At 44.5% G+C, this 23533-nt stretch overlaps 1 protein-coding gene across 13 annotated transcripts in view; it reads left to right on the top strand.

Moving 5' to 3' along the window:
- The window catches only part of KAT5 (lysine acetyltransferase 5), a 623375-nt gene that overhangs the window by 283340 nt on the left and 316502 nt on the right, over positions 1 to 23533 (top strand). For 6 of the 13 annotated variants that reach the window (XM_069207861.1, XM_069207863.1, XM_069207862.1 and 3 more), the window contains one exon: positions 21272 to 21565. The exons of the other annotated variants lie outside the window; for them this stretch is intronic. In XM_069207861.1, the coding sequence (XP_069063962.1) occupies positions 21272 to 21565 (294 nt within the window). The remainder of the gene's footprint in view (positions 1 to 21271; positions 21566 to 23533) is intronic. 13 annotated transcript variants of the gene reach the window in all.

Below are 23533 nucleotides of genomic sequence, written 5' to 3'. Positions count from 1 at the left end.
ACAGACACACTGCTTACCAGCTTGTGTGTGCTAGTGAGAACAAAATGAGTAAGTCGACATGGCACTCCCCTCAGGGTGCCATGCCAGCCTCTCACTGCCTATGAAGTATAGGTCAGTCACCCCTCTAGCAGGCCTTACAGCCCTAAGGCAGGGTGCACTATACCATAGGTGAGGGTACCAGTGCATGAGCATGGTACCCCTACAGTGTCTAAACAAAACCTTAGACATTGTAAGTGCAGGGTAGCCATAAGAGTATATGGTCTGGGAGTCTGTTTTGCATGAACTCCACAGCACCATAATGGCTACACTGAAAACTGGGAAGTTTGGTATCAAACTCCTCAGCACAATAAATGCACACTGATGCCAGTGTACATTTTATTGCAAAATACACCCCAGAGGGCACCTTAGAGGTGCCCCCTGAAACTTAACCGACTGTCTGTGTAGGCTGACTAGTTCCAGCAGCCTGCCACACTAGAGACATGTTGCTGGCCCCATGGGGAGAGTGCCTTTGTCACTCTGAGGCCAGTAACAAAGCCTGCACTGGGTGGAGATGCTAACACCTCCCCCAGGCAGGAGCTGTAACACCTGGCGGTGAGCCTCAAAGGCTCACCCCTTTGTCACAGCACCGCAGGACACTCCAGCTAGTGGAGTTGCCCGCCCCCGGCCCCCACTTTTGGCGGCAAGGCCGGAGAAAATAATGAGAATAACAAGGAGGAGTCACTGGCCAGTCAGGACAGCCCCTAAGGTGTCCTGAGCTGAGGTGACTCTAACTTTTAGAAATCCTCCATCTTGCAGATGGAGGATTCCCCCAATAGGGTTAGGATTGTGACCCCCTCCCCTTGGGAGGAGGCACAAAGAGGGTGTACTCACCCTCAGGGCTAGTAGCCATTGGCTACTAACCCCCCAGACCTAAACACGCCCTTAAATTTAGTATTTAAGGGCTACCCTGAACCCTAGAAAATTAGATTCCTGCAACAACAAGAAGAAGGACTGCCTAGCTGAAAACCCCTGCAGAGGAAGACCAGAAGACAACAACTGCCTTGGCTCCAGAAACTCACCGGCCTGTCTCCTGCCTTCCAAAGAACTCTGCTCCAGCGACGCCTCCAAAGGGACCAGCGACCTCTGAATCCTCTGAGGACTGCCCTGCTTCGACGACGACAAGAAACTCCCGAGGACAGCGGACCTGCTTCAAAAAGACTGCAACTTTACCCAAAGGAGCAGCTTTAAAGAACCCTGCAATCTCCCCGCAAGAAGCGTGAGACTTGCAACACTGCACCCGGCGACCCCGACTCGGCTGGTGGAGAACCAACACCTCAGGGAGGACCCCCGGACTACTCTACGACTGTGAGTACCAAAACCTGTCCCCCCTGAGCCCCCACAGCGCCGCCTGCAGAGGGAATCCCGAGGCTTCCCCTGACCGCGACTCTCTGAAACCTAAGTCCCGACGCCTGGAAAAGACCCTGCACCCGCAGCCCCCAGGACCTGAAGGACCGGACTTTCACTGCAGAAGTGACCCCCAGGAGTCCCTCTCCCTTGCCCAAGTGGAGGTTTCCCCGAGGAAGCCCCCCCTTGCCTGCCTGCAGCGCTGAAGAGATCCCTTGATCTCTCATTGACTTCCATTGCGAACCCGACGCTTGTTCTAACACTGCACCCGGCCGCCCCCGCGCCGCTGAGGGTGAAATTTCTGTGTGGGCTTGTGTCCCCCCCGGTGCCCTACAAAACCCCCCTGGTCTGCCCTCCGAAGACGCGGGTACTTACCTGCTGGCAGACTGGAACCGGGGCACCCCCTTCTCTCCATTGAAGCCTATGCGTTTTGGGCACCACTTTGAACTCTGCACCTGACCGGCCCTGAGCTGCTGGTGTGGTAACTTTGGGGTTGCTCTGAACCCCCAACGGTGGGCTACCTTGGACCAAGAACTGAACCCTGTAAGTGTCTTACTTACCTGGTAAAACTAACAAAAACTTACCTCCCCCAGGAACTGTGAAAATTGCACTAAGTGTCCACTTTTGAAATAGCTATTTGTGAATAACTTGAAAAGTATACATGCAATTGAAATGATTCAAAGTTCCTAATGTACTTACCTGCAATACCTTTCAAACAAGATATTACATGTTAAATTTGAACCTGTGGTTCTTAAAATAAACTAAGAAAATATATTTTTCTATAACAAAACCTATTGGCTGGATTTGTCTCTGAGTGTGTGTACCTCATTTATTGTCTATGTGTATGTACAACAAATGCTTAACACTACTCCTTGGATAAGCCTACTGCTCGACCACACTACCACAAAATAGAGCATTAGTATTATCTCTTTTTACCACTATTTTACCTCTAAGGGGAACCCTTGGACTCTGTGCATGCTATTCCTTACTTTGAAATAGCACATACAGAGCCAACTTCCTACATTGGTGGATCAGCGGTGGGGTACAAGACTTTGCATTTGCTGGACTACTCAGCCAATACCTGATCACACGACAAATTCCAAAATTGTCATTAGAAATTGATTTTTGCAATTTGAAAAGTTTTCTAAATTCTTTAAAGTCCTGCTAGGGCCTTGTGTTAGTCCCTGTTAGCATTTCTTTTTAGAGTTTAAAAGTTGGTTAAAAGTTTGAATTAGATTCTAGAACCAGTTTTAGTTTCTTAAAAAGTATTCCAACTTTTAGAAGCATAATGTCTAGCACAGATGTGAATGTGGTGGAACTCGACACCACACCTTACCTCCATCTACAGATGAGAGAGCTAAGGTCACTCTGTAAACTAAAGAAAATAGCAATGGGCTCCAAACCTACCAAAGTACAGCTCCAGGAGCTTTTGGCAGAGTTTGAAAAGGCCAACCCCTCTGAGGATGGCAACACAGAGGATGAAGATAGTGACTTGGAGGAAAATTCCCCCCTACCAGTCCTATTTAGGGAGAACAGGGCCTCTCAAGCCCTGACTCAACAAATAATAGTCAGAGATGCTGGTCTCCTCACAGGAGGGGCCAACAACTCTGAAATCACTGAGGATAACTCCAGTGAAGAGGACATCCAGCTAGCCAGGATGGCCAAAAGATTGGCTTTGGAAAGACAGATCCTAGCCATAGAAAGGGAAAGGCAAGAGATGGGCCTAGGACCCATCAATGGTGGCAGCAACATAAATAGGGTCAGAGATTCTCCTGACATGTTGAAAATCCCTAAAGGGATTGTAACTAAATATGAAGATGGTGATGACATCACCAAATGGTTCACAGCTTTTGAGAGGGCTTGTGTAACCAGAAAAGTGAACAGATCTCACTGGGGTGCTCTCCTTTGGGAAATGTTCACAGGAAAGTGTAGGGATAGACTCCTCACACTCTCTGGAAAAGATGCAGAATCTTATGACCTCATGAAGGGTACCCTGATTGAGGGCTTTGGATTCTCCACTGAGGAGTATAGGATTAGATTCAGGGGTGCTCAAAAATCCTCGAGCCAGACCTGGGTTGACTTTGTAGACTACTCAGTAAAAACACTAGATGGTTGGATTCAAGGCAGTGGTGTAAGTAATTATGATGGGCTGTACAATTTATTTGTGAAAGAACACCTGTTAAGTAATTGTTTCAATGATAAACTGCATCAGCATCTGGTAGACCTAGGACCAATTTCTCCCCAAGAATTGGGAAAGAAGGCGGACCATTGGGTCAAGACAAGGGTGTCCAAAACTTCCACAGGGGGTGACCAAAAGAAAGGGGTTACAAAACCTCCCCAGGGGAAAGGTGGTGAGACAGCCAAAAATAAAAATAGTAAAGAGTCTTCTACAGGCCCCCAAAAACCTGCACAGGAGGGTGGGCCCAGAGCCTCTTCACAAAACAATCCTGGGTACAAGGGTAAAAACTTTGATCCCAAAAAGGCCTGGTGTCGTAGCTGTAATCAGCCTGGACACCAAACTGGAGACAAGGCCTGTCCCAAGAAAGGTTCCACTCCAAACTCCAATCCAGGTAACACTGGAATGGCTAGTCTCCAAGTGGGATCAACAGTGTGCCCAGAGCAAATCAGGGTCCACACTGAAGCTACTCTAGTCTCTGAGGGTGGGGTGGATTTAGCCACACTAGCTGCCTGGCCGCCTAACATGCAAAAATACAGGCAGCAGCTCTTTATTAATGGGACAAGTGTAGAGGGCCTGAGGGATACAGGTGCCAGTGTCACCATGGTGACAGAGAAACTGGTTTCCCCTGGCCAATACCTGACTGGAAAAACCTATACAGTCACCAACGCTGACAATCAGACTAAAGCACATCCCATGGCAATGGTAACTTTAGAATGGGGAGGGGTCAATGGCCTGAAACAGGTGGTGGTCTCCTCAAACATCCCAGTAGACTGTCTGCTTGGAAATGACCTGGAGTCCTCAGCATGGGCTGAGGTAGAACTAAAAACCCATGCAGCCATGCTGGGTATCCCTGAACTGGTGTGTGTAAAAACAAGAGCACAATGCAAGGCACAGGGTGAAAAAGTAGAGCTGGAGTCTGGAAGAAAGGCCCAGCCTACCAAGAGAAAAGGAAAGTCAGTTGGGAAACCAACTGCAACACAGTCAGACAAAGAGAACCTCTCTTCTCAGGAAGAAGTTCTGCCCTCTGAGGGAACTGAGCCTTTGGAGCTTGAACCTTATCAGGTTGAGCTCTTAGGCCCAGGGGGACCCTCAAGGGAGGAGCTGTGTAAGGGACAAGAAACCTGTCCCTCTCTTGAAGGCCTTAGGCAGCAAGCTGCTGAAGAGTCCAAGGGCAAGAAAAATGGAACACATAGGGTCTATTGGGAAGATGGACTCCTGTACACTGAGGCCAGAGACCCCAAACCTGGTGCCACTAGGAGAGTGGTAGTGCCTCAGTCGTTCAGAGAGTTTATTCTGACCTTAGCCCATGATATTCCCCTTGCTGGGCATTTGGGACAAACCAAGACGTGGGAGAGGTTAGTCAACCACTTCTACTGGCCCAATATGTCCCACAAGGTTAAGGAGTTTTGCCTCTCCTGCCCCACCTGTCAAGCCAGTGGTAAGACAGGTGGGCATCCAAAGGCCCCCCTCATTCCACTTCCAGTGGTGGGGGTCCCCTTTGAAAGAGTGGGTGTGGACATAGTTGGTCCACTAGAACCTCCCACAGCCTCAGGAAATATGTATATCCTAGTAGTAGTGGATCATGCTACTAGGTATCCTGAAGCTATTCCCCTTAGGTCGACTACTGCCCCTGCAGTAGCCAAGGCCCTCATTGGTATCTTTACCAGAGTGGGTTTCCCTAAGGAGGTGGTGTCTGACAGAGGTACCAACTTCATGTCAGCATACCTAAAACACATGTGGAATGAGTGTGGGGTGACTTACAAATTCACTACACCATACCATCCACAAACTAATGGCTTAGTTGAGAGATTCAACAAGACATTAAAAGGCATGATCATGGGGCTCCCAGAAAAGCTCAAAAGGAGATGGGATGTCCTCTTGCCATGTCTGCTATTCGCTTACAGAGAGGTGCCACAGAAGGGAGTAGGATTCTCACCCTTTGAACTTCTGTTTGGTCACCCTGTAAGGGGACCACTTGCTCTTGTTAAAGAAGGCTGGGAGAGACCTCTTCATGAGCCTAAACAGGACATAGTGGACTATGTACTTGGCCTTCGCTCTAGAATGGCAGAGTACATGGAAAAGGCAAGCAAAAACCTTGAGGCCAGCCAACATCTCCAGAAGTTTTGGTATGACCAAAAGGCTGCAATGGTTGAGTTCCAACCAGGGCAGAAAGTCTGGGTTCTGGAGCCTGTGGCTCCCAGGGCACTTCAGGACAAATGGAGTGGCCCTTACCCAGTGCTAGAAAGGAAGAGTCAGGTCACCTACCTGGTGGACCTGGGCACAAGCAGGAGCCCCAAGAGGGTGATCCATGTGAACCGCCTTAAGCTCTTCCATGACAGGGCTGATGTAAATCTGTTGATGGTAACAGATGAGGATCAGGAGGCAGAGAGTGAACCTCTCCCTGATCTTCTGTCAGACCCAAAAGATGGCTCAGTAGATGGAGTGATCTACTCAGACACCCTCTCTGGCCAACAGCAAGCTGATTGTAGGAGGGTCCTACAACAGTTTCCTGAACTCTTCTCCCTAACCCCTGGTCAGACACACCTGTGTACCCATGATGTGGACACAGGAGACAGCATGCCTGTCAAAAACAAAATCTTTAGACAGTCTGACCATGTTAAGGAAAGCATCAAGGTGGAAGTCCATAAGATGCTGGAATTGGGAGTAATTGAGCGCTCTGACAGCCCCTGGGCTAGCCCAGTGGTCTTAGTCCCCAAACCTCACACCAAAGATGGAAAGAAAGAGATGAGGTTTTGTGTGGACTACAGAGGGCTCAACTCTGTCACCAAGACAGACGCCCATCCAATTCCTAGAGCTGATGAGCTCATAGACAAATTAGGTGCTGCCAAATTCTTAAGTACCTTTGACTTGACAGCAGGGTACTGGCAAATAAAAATGGCACCTGGAGCAAAAGAGAAAACAGCATTCTCCACCCCTGATGGGCATTATCAGTTTACTGTTATGCCCTTTGGTTTAAAGAATGCCCCTGCCACCTTCCAAAGGTTGGTGAATCAAGTCCTTGCTGGTTTGGAGTCCTTTAGCACAGCTTATCTTGATGATATTGCTGTCTTTAGCTCCACCTGGCAGGATCACCTGGTCCACCTGAAGAAGGTTTTGAAGGCTCTGCAATCTGCAGGCCTCTCTATCAAGGCATCCAAATGCCAGATAGGGCAGGGAACTGTGGTTTTCTTGGGCCACCTTGTAGGTGGAGGCCAAGTTCAGCCACTCCAACCCAAGATCCAGACTATTCTGGACTGGGTAGCTCCAAAAACCCAGACTCAAGTCAGGGCATTCCTTGGCTTGACTGGGTACTACAGGAGGTTTGTGAAGGGATATGGATCCATTGTGACAGCCCTCACTGAACTCACCTCCAAGAAAATGCCCAAGAAAGTGAACTGGACTGTAGAATGCCAACAGGCCTTTGACACCCTGAAACAAGCAATGTGCTCAGCACCAGTTCTAAAAGCTCCAGATTATTCTAAGCAGTTCATTGTGCAGACAGATGCCTCTGAACATGGGATAGGGGCAGTTTTGTCCCAAACAAATGATGATGGCCTTGACCAGCCTGTTGCTTTCATTAGCAGGAGGTTACTCCCCAGGGAGCAGCGTTGGAGTGCCATTGAGAGGGAGGCCTTTGCTGTGGTTTGGTCCCTGAAGAAGCTGAGACCATACCTCTTTGGGACTCACTTCCTAGTTCAAACTGACCACAGACCTCTCAAATGGCTGATGCAAATGAAAGGTGAAAATCCAAAACTGTTGAGGTGGTCCATCTCCCTACAGGGAATGGACTTTATAGTGGAACACAGACCTGGGACTGCCCATGCCAATGCAGATGGCCTTTCCAGGTTCTTCCACTTAGAAAATGAAGACTCTCTTGGGAAAGGTTAGTCTCATCCTCTTTCGTTTGGGGGGGGGGGGGGGGGGGGGGTTGTGTAAGGAAATGCCTCCTTGGCATGGTTACCCCCTGACTTTTTGCCTTTGCTGATGCTGTGTTTTGAATTGAAAGTGTGCTGAGGCCTGCTAACCAGGCCCCAGCACCAGTGTTCTTTCCCTAACCTGTACTTTTGATTCCACAATTGGCACACCCTGGCATCCAGATGAGTCCCTTGTAAATGGTACCCCTGGTACCAAGGGCCCTGATGCCAAGGAAGGTCTCTAAGGGCTGCAGCATGTCTTATGCCACCCTGGGGACCCCTCACTCAGCACAGACACACTGCTTGCCAGCTTGTGTGTGCTGGTGAGAACAAAACGAGTAAGTCGACGTGGCACTCCCCTCAGGGTGCCATGCCAACCTCACACTTCCTATGCAGTATAGATAAGTCACCCCTCTAGTAGGCCTTACAGCCCTAAGGCAGGGTGCACTATACCATAGGTGAGGGCTCCAGTGCATGAGCACTGTGCCCCTACAGTGTCTAAGCAAAACCTTAGACATTGTAAGTGCAGGGTAGCCATAAGAGTATATGGTCTGGGAGTCTGTCAAACACGAACTCCACAGCACCATAATGGCTACACTGAAAACTGAGAAGTTTGGTATCAAACTTCTCAGCATAATAAATGCACACTGATGCCAGTGTACATTTTATTGCAAAATACACCCCAGAGGGCACCTTAGAGGTGCCCCCTGAAACCTTAACCAACTAACGTTTAGGCTGACTGGTTTTAGCAGCCTGCCACACTCGAGACATGTTGCTGGCCACATGGGGAGAGTGCCTTTGTCACTCTGTGTCTAGTAACAAAGCCTGCACTGGGTGGAGATGCTATCACCTCCCCCAGGCAGGAGCTGTAACACCTGGCGGTGAGCCTCAAAGGCTCACCCCCTTTATTCCAGCACCACAGGGCACTCCAGCTAGTGGAGTTGCCCGCCCCCTCTGGTCACGGCCACACTTTTGGCGGCAAGGCCGGAGGAAATAATGAGAATAACAAGGAGGAGTCACTGGCCAGTCAGGACAGCCCCTAAGATGTCCTGAGCTGAGGTGACTCTAACTTTTAGAAATCCTCCATCTTGCAGATGGAGGATTCCCCCAATAGGGATAGGAATGTGACCCCCTCCCCTTGGGAGGAGGCACAAAGAGGGTGTACCCACCCTCAGGGCTAGTAGCCATTGGCTACTAACCCCCCAGACCTAAACACGCCCTTAAATTTAGTATTTAAGGGCTCCCTTGAACCTAGGAACTCAGATTCCTGCAACCTAAGAAGAAGAGGACTTCTGAGCTGAAAAACCCTGCAGAGAAGACGGAGACACCAACTGCTTTGGCCCCAGCTCTACCGGCCTGTCTCCCCCCTTCGGAAGAAAACTGCTCCAGCGACGCTTTCCCCAGGACCAGCGACCTCTGAATCCTCAGAGGACTGCCCTGCTCTAAAAGGACCAAGAAACTCCAGAGAACAGCGGCCCTGTTCACCCAAGACTGCAACTTTGTTTCTAAAGGAGCAACTTAAAGGCAACAGCGTTTCCCGCCAGAAGCGTGAGACTTGCAACCCGGCGACCCCGACTCGACTGGTGGAGAAACAACACTTCAGGGAGGACCCTCCGGCGACTCAGAGACTGTGAGTAACCAAAGTTGTCCCCCCTGAGCCCCCACAGCGACGCCTGCAGAGGGAATCCCGAGGCGCCCCCTGACCGCGACTGCCTGACTCTAAGATCCCGACGCCTGGAAAAGACCCTGCACCCGCAGCCCCCAGGACCTGAAGGATCGGAACTCCAGTGCAGGAGTGACCCCCAGGAGGCCCTCTCCCTTGCCCAGGTGGTGGCTACCCCGAGGAGCCCCCCCTTGCCTGCCTGCATCGCTGAAGAGACCCCTTGGTCTCCCATTGATTCCTATTACAAATCCGATGTGTGTTTGCACACTGCACCCGGCCGCCCCCGTGCTGCTGAGGGTGTACTTCCTGTGCTAACTTGTGTCCCCCCCGGTGCCCTACAAAACCCCCCTGGTCTGCCCTCCGAAGACGCGGGTACTTACCTGCTGGCAGACTGGAACCAGGGCACCCCCTTCTCCATTGAAGCCTATGCGTTTTGGGCACCACTTTGAACTCTGCACCTGACCGGCCCTGAGCTGCTGGTGTGGTAACTTTGGGGTTGCTCTGAACCCCCAACGGTGGGCTACCTTGGACCCAAACTTGAACCCCGTAGGTGGTTTACTTACCTACAAAAACAAACAAATACTTACCTGCCCCAGGAACTGTTGAAAATTGCACTGTGTCTAGTTTTAAAATAGCTATACGTGTTTTATTTGAAAAGTATCTATGCTATTGTGATTATTCAAAGTTCCTAAAGTACTTACCTGCAATACCTTTCATGCAAAGTATTACATGTAGAATTTGAACCTGTGGTTCTTAAAATAAACTAAGAAAATATATTTTTCTATACACAAACCTATTGGCCTGGAATTATTGTGTGTTCCTCATTTATTGCTTGTGTATGTACAACAAATGCTTAACACTACTCCTTTGATAAGTCTACTGCTCGACCACACTACCACAAAATAGAGCATTGGTATTCTCTTTTTGCCACTATCTTACCTCTAAGGGGAACCCTTGGACTCTGTGCATACTATTCCTTACTTTGAAATAGTGCATACAGAGCCAACTTCCTACAGCCTCTAAATATCACTTGGCTGGTGCAATGCGCTTCGCGGTTAACTGTGTATCTGGAGCCAACAGGAAAAAACTGGGAGAAGTAAACGATCCTCTAGTCTGGCAGGCACACGTCGTTGAACCCATAACTACAGTAGAAGGGATTAGCAATGACAGGTCAGTTTAAGGAATCTCCGGAATGCAAGGAATATCTGAGAAGCATGTTGTTGCTTCCTGCTTAGACACACGCTTCTCACTCCCCAGGCACTTATGAAGTGCACCGCACATGAGAGTGGGGAAAAAAGGACTTCAGAGACGTGGTCTCTTAAAAGACAGCCTCACCTGAGGCCCCAAGGAGGAACAACGCCAGCTGGCAGAAGGTAATGCCGGCAGAATGCGGAGAAAACACATGGCAGCTACACCAACAGAGGCTATAAGTGCTCGGAGGACCGAGACCCCAGTAAGCTCAGCGACCTCTGGTTGCAGTAGGCAGAGCGCGTATGCTACTACTGATACGCGGACAGTAGTAATCCCAAGATGCCTAATAGCTGTAATGCAAAGGCATACACAATAAGAAGACAATGCCTCTAAAGCTATAAATGTGATAAGAAAACTACTGAATAACCCACAGTAACAAGAAGGGTACTTATCTGGCTGCTGGACAACGAAGAGAAGAAAGAGGGAGTGTGGACCTGGATTGCCATACTTATGGAACTATGTCTCTATGGTTGTGCTCTGGTTGCAGCAAAGACCTATGGGATTTGGAGTCTTTCATATGTTAATGTTAGTTACTTAAGGATGCTGAGTAGAAAATAAAGGAAGAGTGAAGCATAATCTGAGCCTCCAGAATTCCTATCAAACAACATACTTACCTGAACGATTTTTCTCTGATACCTAAACATATATAAAGATAATTGCTGTTTCTATAAGTTGGTGTGGAGCTCTTTTTTGAGCCATGTCTTATTTATTGACAATTGTGTGTATTTGCAGATGCCTTGCTCTCTGCTGTTTTAATCCTAAGGCTGCTCAACCACACTACCCCTAAATACAGCACTTTGGGATTGCATAGCACACCCTGTCCACTCACTGGGGAACCCCTGGCCCCCTTACACTGTATTCACATACTACATAAAGGGCCACACCTGTGGAGCTAGGTAGATTCCGCATAAGTACCCCTGATAAAATACATTTAAAAAATTAGCACAACCAGCTTTCCTCAACTGTAGGAGTAACTTCAAAAAAGGTAATAAAATAATCTCCTTCATCTATTGCTGCCAATTCTCCTTCTCAACCAACACAAATAAAGGTTAATTCACATATATAGATTTCTATCCCCACAGCTTCCTGTCCTAACAAGATTTGCATAAAGCACTGCCTTTCAACTCCATCTGACCAAGAGTTCCTGCAACTGAATATAGGAAACAGTTGTGCAGTGATCAGACTATAATTCCAGTGTCCATTCACTTCTCTTTATATGTATAGAACGGCCTGTTTTCCGATAAACACACAATATGCAAACACTTTTTTATGACCCACTAATCTATACAACCACCTTCTTATTAATTATTGTTTCTATGCTATAAACTCAGGCAACAAAATAAAAAAGCCTGAATTTTCCACCGTTGTACCAAGCCCACTATTTCTAAAGCAAAGTAGACTCTTAACGCTTTGTCAGCAATCACCCTGCAGAAATTCACATCCTGCTGGGAGAATCCAGAGCAGGTCTTCGTGTACTGGTTGAGTGTAGGATATTACATCAACAGACTAATACATCTAATTAACTTGACATCCCTTGATAAACTAAAATACATAATATATAGTCCCTTTTAATAGCTAAACAAAAAGCAATCATCATGAAAATAGGTGATCATATACATCAAAAAGGGTTGCTCCCACCTTGAAGATCTCTAAGATGCAGCCTCAGCCACGCAAATATATTTTCATTGTTTTGCTTTATGACTTTGGGGGTGATTCTGATTCTGGCGGGCGGCGGAGGCCGCCCGCCAGAATTCCGCCCCCATTATACCGCTCCGCGGTCAGAAGACCGCGGAGGGTATCATGAGTTTTTCCCTGGGCTGGCGGGCGGTCTCCAAAAGACCGCCCGCCAGCCCAGGGAAAAACTCCCTTCCCACGAGGATGCCGGCTCGTAATCGAGCCGGCGGAGTGGGAAGGTGCGACGGGTGCAGTTGCACCCGTCGCGTATTTCAGTGTCTGCAAGGCAGACACTGAAATACTTTGCGGGGCCCTCTTACGGGGGCCCCTGCCGTGCCCATGCCATTGGCATGGGCACGGCAGGGGCCCCCAGGGGCCCCGCGACCCCCCCTACCGCCATCCTGTTCATGGCGGCTTTCCCGCCATGAACAGGATGGCGGTAGGGGGGGTCAGAATCCTCATGGCGGCGGAGCGCGCTCCGCCGCCATGAAGGATTCCCCCGAGCAGCGGTAAGTCGGCGGGAGCCCGCCGACTTGCCGCTTCTGACCGCGGCAATGCTCATGGGAGCACCGCCAGCCTGTTGGCGGTGCTCCCGAATGACCCCCTTTGTTTTTTAACTTCTTCCCTACTCTCTATAAGAAATTCTGAACAGCCGCCAGCACATTTTTCCACCTCCTCATGCTTCCTAGCTTTGACTCTGCTACTGTCAGCTTCCCCATTTCTTCTATTTTATCCATGCATGTACTTAGCCTCTTGTGCTACCTTGCTTCATCAAGATTTACCTTCATTGTCATCCCCCTCACAGTCTGTTCTTGCTAAGTCGTATTGTAATTCTTCTTCTATGATGTAGGTTTGTACTTGTAACTGATTGTTTTAATCATTTGTGACACACCTAACAAAAAAAATATATATGATGTTGGATACAGCAGCGGAGCAATTCCATTTGGTTGGAACCTGAACTTGGTCACCTTATCAGCTAATGCCCCACTCAAATTTAGAATCTTTAATTTGGTCTAGTTTATAATTTTTTGTATTTTTCACTGTCCTGAAACCAGCTCTCTGTTGATTTTGGGATCGAAAAGACTGGAATAACAAAGTGTTTTGCCGTGAGGGTATGGGATTTCTGGAAGTGACCAAAAGATGACATATTTGGTAGTATAAAAGACCGATACAAATGTGTGTGTGTGTGTGTTCTGTTGACAAAAGCATCTTTATGAAAGTGCTTGATCTGCTGGATGCGTGATACAGCCCATGTGGTCTGAATTAATGGATTTCTTCATGGGGTGATGTTTCCTGACAGATGGAACAGGTACCATACGTTCATTACTGACATGGTAACATATATTTGTGTAATGCAATGGATTTTGTATGCAAAATCTATAATGTGCCTAAACATTTTGTTTGTGGGGAAACAAAATTAACTGTTTTCCTAAATCCACACAACTTGTTGGAGGCGCAGACCGAATGAATTGAGAACTAGAGCCAGTTAGCACCAACTTAGTGGTGTTGTGCCAGACATCACACACAGTAACACTATTGTCATGTAAATCCTATTGGGTTTGGGTTTGCTGTGGTGCAGGAGCATGAAGTTTGCTTCTGTTTTCCTAAATGAAAATATCAGATTACTAAAGTGAGTCAAGTACTGTGAATGTAAGCATTTGTGACGATGGAGACTCCTCTGCTTAACCCTCACCCTATCCTCTGATGGACCCCGTACCCTTAAACAGTCTTGTGAACATTTTGAAAGTCAGCCTATTCGTTCCATTTCTCATTATATTCACTCATGGTAATGCCTGTTTTGAAATAAGCAGCAACACAGGATTCCACCAAGGACACCTTGTCCCCTGCTGGATGAAGACGTGCCTGCAGTATTCCTGACCCAAGAAGGGTACGGGTTTGCCCTTCTCACCTGGCCCAAAAAGACCGTGACATTGTCTTTTGTCTCTTGATAGTAGAATGTGTTTTGTCCTTGGATCTTGGCCTGTTCCTTGTTCACTGGAATTGACAATTATCTGTTTGCTTATACATAAGTAACCAAAACCACAGGAAGGCTTCACATTGTAGGCATAGGCTTGAGGATCAAAAGAATTTGTTGTTGGCCTTGTTCCTGACATACAACAAGCAATGTAAGAGACAAATATTCCTGTAGCTCGTGTGATTAGCATGCCGTAACTTGAAGTGTGTGGTGACATGTTCTCATTCTCAGTTAAGTGTTCAGGTAATATGGTAGTGCTTTTTGACAGAACGCAGTCTCACACAGACAAATTTCAGAACATTTTGTCCAAGTCTTCTGCGTTCCTTTCTTGTTGATGTGAAACTTGGCTGTCGTTGGTAGACTTCTAAGCTACAGAAGAGTGAAGCTTCAGTGCTGCCAAACAGATGAGACTTGATTTCCAGTGCATTGATAGGAAACTGAACAGCAGTCTGGCCTTTGACATTTAATTACCAGCTCTACTTGTGCTCCTCCATCAGGGGTGAGGAATTCTTATAGCCTGACTCTCAAGAATTCTTTGGGGTCAAGGACAACAAGCTTTCATGTCTATTTTGTCCTTGGAACAAGTAGGCCCAACCATCTGCAGCACAAACCCTTTCGCTGCCAGTTTAAAGTACATTATAGATCAGGGAAGGGCACTGTCTGCAGTTAAGGTAATATTTGTGTTCATATGTTAATGCTGTTTGAACTTGTATTTACGGTTCATTAATGCAAAGCCTTTATTATTAGAGTGAGTGCTCCAAAAAAATATAAAATATAAGCCTCAGATCACACTACTGACAGTGGTTCCAGTGTAAAAATGTATATGCACGTTTGCAAAGTTTAACAATATGAAGCTACGTATAATGCCCCCATAACGCTCTCTGATTAGATACACATTTTTGTATTTTTGATGATTCTTTGCTTTCAGAAATGTTCACAACAAAAATGCAACAAGGGGAAAAAAAGTGTTGCTGAAGTACTGTGAAATTTTAGGTACCATTTGTTTGAAGCATCATTTAATAAAATGTGTTGATTCATACTAGTATTAAAAAAATATATTCATTATGGAAAATCAGGATAAGAAGTCTCCACAGGATAATGGAATACATAAACAAGTTCTGGCAAAGCCAAAAGTTCTGACATTGGTGGTCCGCTTTTGGCTTTGCCAGTGCATGTCTTGTTTTGACATGGTTTTTGTACAACTTTATAGCTTTGGGAGCTGCCAGGTCCTCATCATTATAGAAAACATTGACAAAAATAAAAATATTTTTTGTTCTCAAAAAGTACACATTGCCACAATGTTGCTGGCCCTGAATTAAACTTCTTGTGTATGTTTATATGCTTCTTGTTAAATAGCAGAATTCTGTCACTCACAGTGAAGCCTGTAGATAAATTGAGAAAGAGATAGAAGTTTAATAAAATCAAAAAAAGGTCTTGTTTAACGCCAGACCTAATTGTGGGCCCAATTCTTAAAGAGAGTCACAAAAGTGCACCCACGGTAAATGTCCTTGCATTACTGCAGATTTACGCCTTTCACAAATTCACAAGAATTTACTGAAGTAGGCCAGGAAATCGTACTCCTACAAAAATATTTGTGAACTGCATCTTAGCACGATCAAATATGCATGTGTCGACTTACTTATGCAAAAATCTGTTTAGCGTTTACAAGTTCACTTTCCTTCCAACCACTTTTTTCCCCAACAGTAGAACATATTTTACTTCTGCCCTTGTCAGGAGTAAATTTCCAACCTTTCTCTGTATGGGAAAAGATTAGAAAAGAGCTTGTGAAAACCACTAAAGCATGCAAGTTTATAGGTATGCACAGACTCCAAAGGGCATTCCAAACCTGGAACTGTTGCTTACCGCTACCTCCAGCACCAGTACGTAGATCTATGGAAAGGTGACAATATATGTGAATTGCTCATTTTAACCCTAGTATAATATGAGCCCTGGCATATTCAGAGAGGCTGTAATCAGAGTGTTTTATTTAATAAGATTGCTGCCATAATTTGTCGCTGCACTACGTGACACCAACGGGACAAGTGGATTTTATTTTTTTATTTTTTACAGAACAAGTAGATTTATGAAGCAGTCTGCCCCATGGACAGGTAGGTATTTTATTAAATTCCACCCCGCTGTCCATGAAGAACTATATTCACCCTCAACACTGCTTGTATTTGACTGGCAAAGTAAAGGTGTTTTGTAGGTGAACACAGTTTTACAAAACAAAAATTATGGCATTTCAGTCTTCACTCCATCATTTCAGTCCTCTTACCCTCTAAAGGCCTCATTTATTTTATATTCAATTAATTGTATTTATTTAGCACAATGTTGTCAAGGTTTCAGTAACAACAAAACAACAACTGCTAAAAGGCTAAGGAAGTTCGTATTAAAACCCCTTCAAAAGTCATGAAACATGGCAACACCACAAGTTAACCAGAGATTTCAAATTTGATCACAAAACTTAGGGAGACAGAAAAACATGCTTGTTAAAAAGAGACGTTTTGAGCAACTTAGACAATTTTGTCAGGCAGGTCTCTGCCAGACGCACTAGACATAGTATATTTGTCTTACTGTAGATATTAAAATACTTGTTCTCTGTAGGTGACCATCCTTGTGTTTTTTGGGCTTAAAGTAGCTGCCATTGGGTAAAGCACAAGCTGCGGCCTGGAGCATGGCTGCCCATAAATCCGGCTGCCTAGTGGACAATGGGCATAGACTTTGTTAGCTCTAAACAGTAAATGCAAGGATCTGAATACTGAAAAATACGTTCATATCTGGATTCATCCATTGTTGATTTGAGAGACTGTTGTTGCACACAGTGACATCCTTTAAGTAACACTAATTCCTCTGTTGAAAAAGATGCATATTCTTGAAAGTGTTTTTGTTTTCTGCTGAGTTTAACTGGGCTATGTGTCATTTAAAAGATACCCCAGTGATTTTATAGCACAGAAAAATGGCAATTGGGAATTTGCTTTTGATGATACCATGAGTCATCTTGATGAATTAATTTCTTGAACCTCTGCCTTACTTAACAGTTTTCTGAATAAAAGGTTGCCTTTTATTGTGTCCTTCACAATTTAAGTACTATCAGTACAAGTCACTTTGAAAAAACAGTGGCTGTGGCCTGAACAAGATATAAGTACCTTCATTTGTTAAGAGAGATTTTGCTTATGAAGATGTTTCCGTGATTGCGTTCACTCATTCTTCTAGGTATGTATGGCACTCGCACCACCATCCTTATTCTCATGAGAGACCTAGTAGAATGCAAAACACTGAATGGTGTTTTGAAAACTCTTGAATTTTGCTCAGTGATTTATGGAAGGTTAATCTGAAAATGGTGCCCTACAAAAATATTATCTCCATGACTTATAGAGAAGTGACTCACTCAGAAGTGACCGCTCCAATTGTGTATTAGCTAATACAACTGCCATAGATGTGCTGGGTCAAATCCTAATGCGAGGACATTCACCAAGAGTTAACAAACGGGGTACTGTGTTTGAGCAGCTCTGCTGCCTTCATTTGGATTATAATGGGATAAAAACAACCCATGCTGTCTTAATGTTGTAGGTAACCACTGTTGCTGTTACTCAACTCATTTCACCCATTTTTGAAAGAATAATGCCTGAATTGGCTCAGAACTCCCATTCTCCCAATGATTCTCATCTCACGAACAACGAGAGATAAGTAAGGAATGTTGACTTTGCCTGAAACCTACGTTTTAATGATTAGACATAATTTGTTTTCTGATTAAATGAGTAGTACTGAGCAAATCTTCCTCACAGAAGTTTAAACAGACGAAAATATTTTTTTCAAACGTTGTGCTTGCAGAACAAAATCCATGTCCAGAATTCGCTCCGCAGGTGGATTTTAGGAAAGAGCGAAGTTGGAATGAAGTTTTTTGTATCACCAGTGTTATTTAGCAATTAAAAAAGAGGATCAGAGGCAGGGGTACTGTATTTGTTAGTCCCTTTAAATGAAGCAGAGAACAGAAAGTGAGCTGCCAAAATTGGGTTAGGCTTCTCCTCCCAAGGGCAGAGGATGGGCTTTAAAGTTAGAATGTTTAACTCGTGCTCCACTTTGAAGTTTCTAAACCTAATCTATGTTAGCTTTAAGTGGTGAAGGATCTAGGTTGTCCGTTCCAGAGCTTAGTTCTTTCCATTAGCTGGCAAGCTATTTACCAGTCATGTGACACATGTGCGCTACTAGAAGCACTGCACCAATAGGGAAGCCTGCATCAAAACTAAGTAAAGTCTGGCAGAATCATGTTGCCACCAATAGCTTTCTAGTTGTTGGCACACCAGTAAGAAATTACCTTTACCCCAGGTGCTTCCCTATAGAGTTTCAACATGCCAGGCTAAACATGTAACTTTTTTTTTTTTCATCCCAGAGCCTTGAGTTTCAAGAAGTGAAAGTGGACTGCATGCCTCTTTGGTTCCCGACAAAGTATTCTAGCTGGTGAAGTCAGCCTGGAAGAACGTGTGCACAGAATTTGATTACTGATGATGGCTAACCTCATCTAATGTGATGAGAATTTGATAGCTGCAATTGCTTCCTCGACATTGATCTGCCTATTTCTTTTCTACGATTAATACATATGCAAAAGAACCTCCAGACCAGAGACCCATGCAAATAAACTCTATATAGTCCCTCTACTCAGAGCACTAGTTGAGGAAATGAAAGTGGTAAACTTTTTAGTGAATATCAAGAAAAAGATGTCAAGCCGCTTATCATACAATCCTCCTGTGACAGAAAAAAAGGAAACTGAAGATGACGGTCAAAGGGGGAGGGCACTGATAGACACGATGCTGATTGCAATGTATTTTAACCCAGAGCACTAAAAGCTCTTTATTTAAAAAAAAAAAAGTGTTCCAGGATCCTCGTGTGACGCCGAGGAATATTTTAAGTACGAAAACCCTTTGAAGATAACTTTCAAAGGAAAATGGTAAAGAGCATTCAATTTTCTAAACTCACTCAGCTATAGCATTGCTGTTCTCAGAGTGCTCCATATTTTGTCCTCAGCCTTGCAGCACAATGTAGGCTGCTTATACAATTCAAAACATCATCTAACTACTCCTCAGTCAGCTTATAAATTGTACATCATTTTCTAAGCTGTACTTTCACATGTTGCTGACTCACACATTCCTCTGCTTTTTCTTTTCTCTGACCTCTCAATATGAGATGAGCAGATTACAGATTTAAAACGTTCTCCTTTCTTTACATTTCAGAAGGTTTCCAGATAGGTCATTATTATTAATTTTCGATTATTTGAGAACATCACTGTTTACAGACGTGTTCACAGTGAGAAGAGGTTATTGTCCACAGACATTGCAAAAGCTTTAAAAACAGGTTGTACTATTCACGGATTTATTTCCTCATAACACTTTTCTCAAAGGTGACGCATGGTACAGTTCTTTTTAGTTTCGGGCGTTCCTCACCTTATGGACAGTAACACACTGCATTAGAAATTCCATAGTAATTTAAACACAAGTTAAGCAAGATGCACATATACACAAGCTTCTTTGTGGGTTAGTTGATGACTTAGGCTTATCACCCATTACCATTCCAATTGTTCCAAACACTAAGAGTCCCAAAGATGCTCCTGTTTATGATCCTAAACCAACACCTTTGTAATTTTTTTTTAACTGCCTGTATTAAGATTCCATTTCCGCTTTTTGTCCTACCAAATCATCCACAGAGCCGCGGTGTGCCTCATAAATAATTATTTGATGCTTCTGCCACCGTTACATGGGATCTACCACCACAGAACCTGTTAAACTAAGCTTAAATGTAGGAGTGAACTGTTTACCCCCTTTATTGCATGTTACGAAAGATCAGCAAAGTTGCTAGTGTGTCATGTGTTGCATTGAGAACCCCGATCACCTTGTTGCACTTTCTCAAGAGAAATTACGTAGAGCACTTGTATACATTACAGTTGCTTTGCTAAAAAAAAAAAAAAAAACAGCAGCAGATATAACAACTGGCCCCACCTGACTGTGAAGGAAAGTGCAGTATGTATATATACACACACACACTCATATACATTTGCACGTGTGTATGTATACACTTAAATATTGTTTAAAAAAATAAACGCCTCAAAAACTAGTTTTCAAACATTGCTGTGCTTTTTAGACTTATTTACATATAAACCAGCATCATGTTCGTGGATTGTGCCACCTTATACATTTGTTAGCACCTTTTAATGTCAGATCTCACATTTCATACAGTCGTGTTATACAGTATATTGCACCATATTCCTCAAACCTACTGCTTACCAGGGGAGCGCACATTGTATATACTTTGACCACAGCTAACATCATTTTACTGACACAATTGTAATTAGGCCGCATCTTCTGTCAACTAGGTTTGCACCAGTAAGTTTTACAAAATAAAGTAATAGATCTTTCAGCACTCTCTCTTCAACGCTAAATCTATCTTACAGGTAACTTATTCTGTGACACCTTCTTTTTTTTTTTGCTCTCACAGGACAGTTGCACATTGCAGGCCAACTTCAGACATCGCATTCATTGGTAAAAACATAATCCAGCTGACAGACACTTACGACAAGGCTTGCAAGTTATTAAGAACTTTCTATCTTCATAACTCTCCACACTTTGCATGCAAGTTTGCAAAAAATGCAGCCGTCTATCCCCTCTCCTCAAGGCTTTTCATAGACAGTAGTACATTGCACTGCTCCATCTATTGTCCCGATTCGCAGTACATTACATACTACAACTTGGACTACACTTTCTGTCTTTAGACGTTGTTGGAAAATATATACATAAATAGTTATAGATTGTTTTTCGCGTTTAAGAACGCCCTCTGTCCTCACACCGTGTAGTGGTTTGTAAACGGGGGTCCATTAAACGCACCTTTTAGCCTCCCACTGCTGTACAGACTGGTTTCTCAATCTTTTACATTCTTCTTTCCCTTTAGATTCCCAACTTGGTTGTGAACTTGACGTCATGTCGAGGATCCGGAACCAGATTTTTAAGAAAAAGTATATCCAAAATGGCCAGGTGCCTTTTAGCAGTCAATCGCAAGCCATCAGTCAGCCCTCTTAAAATTCCCTATGGCTGTGCACACCACCGGTTCCTTTTTTTCCGCCGACCAGTGAGGATCTGAAACATGCAGACAACTATGGGAATTCTTCAGTTGCATCTCAGCCGCGGCTTTCCTAGTGTTTTTGTTTTTCTTGTCCACTTTCTTAATCTCATTATTCTTTCTTACAGCTTCCCACCTGGTGCATGCGGGCTTCAGGATTCCAGCGGTGCATTACATGTGAGAGGCCATATCCTTTGGCAGACACCCACAGGGAGTGCTTGAGGTGCCTGGGGCCCAGCCACGACCCAATAGGGTGCTCAGACTGTTCGACCCTCACACCGAAGGCTCTTCGGAGACGGAGGGAGAGACTTTTGAAGCTAACTTCTTCACGAGCACCAGTTGAGAAGAGGACCGCGAAGTCTCCTTCTCTGAAACCAGCAGTCTTCAAGGGTTTGGCAGATCCTGCCTCCAACCAAGCATCGGTAAGATTTTTCATCTCCAAAGAGTCTTCCGATCTACAGAGTACTTCAGCTTATTACTCCTTCGGTGGAGCGACCTTCTCTTGCCAACTTTCTACAGAGAAATACACATTGGGATCTCACTGTACTTTTCTTCATTAGATTATAGCTTGGTTGAAAGCTCTGTCCATGCTTGAGTTCCTCTTTCTCCTTGGAAACATTAGGCTATCCCCCTGCTGGACATATAAAAGTTAAACAGAGGTTTTTTAAATGTACCTTCAGTTGAAGGGTCTTAAGTCTATTCGTCTGGGATGTAGTTGCTTCATACCCCTCCTAAAGAGCATCAGACCTCCTAGACTGCTGGAATTTGAAGATCTGTTTGATTTGGAAAAAGCTGAATTTTTTTTTTGTGTGTCCATGGAAAGGATCGTTCTTTATTCTACTAAACTAAACATACCTAAAAGATGCTCTGGGAAAGCATCGCAATGCCAGATCACCCCCTTCCCCACACATTAAGGCTGCCCTAGCTTCTTTTGGAAATCCCAAATGCTTCAATGACTTGGGCTGATCTGTCAGTACCCTTTGTTGCAGCGGAGGAAGTTCTGAAGGTGTCAGGTGCTATTTATTATGGCATTTGAATTAACAATTTCATATTATATTTCCTGTGCACACACGTGTGCCATTTCTGCTCCCTAGTCTAATTTTGGTTATTTCTGGCTCTGAAATCCTTTCTCTTTTCATCCTTTGGCCCATTTCTAAGCTGTCAAGTTGATTGTTCTCTTTCTGGTGTGTATCATCGGCTCTTCTTTCTGTTAATGACCATCTGCCTGTGCTAAATAATTCAAAATAAATGTATGTATTTTATTCTGGAGGTTTTGGGGTTCTGGTCTCCTTTATAGGTTCATACTACTTCTTGATGCATTCCTCATATGTCTATGACTTCGGTTGAGCAGTTCTTCTCAGACGCTTTTTTCAAATCATCTCTAAATTTTCCTTAACCTTGAAAAATCATGATATATCTCCCACAAAAGCTACCTGAATCGATTCAAACAAAATCAACATTCTAATGAACCCTGCTAAGCTCTGCTTTCTCTTAAGCACCTTTAGATGACAAAAAAGGTGTCTGGGATACTTACAGACTTGGACATAAACCGAAAACTGCAAGTCTTCATCTAAAGCTCACTGATGTCCTTTGAAATTGAGCTTAGAATATGGTCATCAAATTATTATTTCACTCCGAATGCTCTGTTCTACAAAACATCAAGAACGTAACATATCTTGTAAATGTTTAATATGCATATGTAGTGTTACAGAGACGCATCTTTCTCAATTTCAGTTGAAATTAGACTTCTTAGTATTGAGGCATTTTTTAGGTGTTTCAAAATTCATCATGTTTGGATTCTTTCAATAACCTGTATTATAGGAATTAAAATGTATTGTGTGGTGGGCTTGTCTGGTGTTCACACACAACCTTCAGTGGTGAGTGCTGTAGTTGTGGAAGCAGAGGTACTCTAGCATGGGATCGTATTCCAATACAATGAATACTGAAAACGTTATAAACATTTTAATAGATTGACTGTTCACATTCCAGCTGGCATTTACTTCTTTACATAATGAGACCTGGTGGTGATCGCGGACTCCAGACTGCTTTGCGTAATGGAGCCAGTTTGTCTATTTGGCACCTCTGTGAGCATTCCTTAGCCTTTCTCATTTGGAAGTTTTCTGAATAATTTAGTTGCCTAATTTTTCTGACAGTCTGATGTTTTTTTAACACCAACGTGACTTTGTCACCAATGGCATAATTTTACAAAAATATGGGTTTCAGATGTGTCATGTATCCATCTTGACATCATAGGAAGTGACATCATGCAACCTTGGAGCCAGTTCAAAGGCCATTCCATTTTTACAATCTGTATTCAAAACCTGAGGTTGGAGCACGCCAATACACAATTACTGATGTCAGGCACACATCTGCTAGTACAATTAGCACAG

This window comes from Pleurodeles waltl, chromosome 9 (assembly GCF_031143425.1).
Source record: "Pleurodeles waltl isolate 20211129_DDA chromosome 9, aPleWal1.hap1.20221129, whole genome shotgun sequence".
In the NCBI taxonomy this organism is placed as follows: Eukaryota; Metazoa; Chordata; class Amphibia; order Caudata; family Salamandridae; genus Pleurodeles; species Pleurodeles waltl.
Note: the sequence above shows the minus strand (reverse complement) of the source record. Positions and strands in the feature narration are given on the sequence as shown.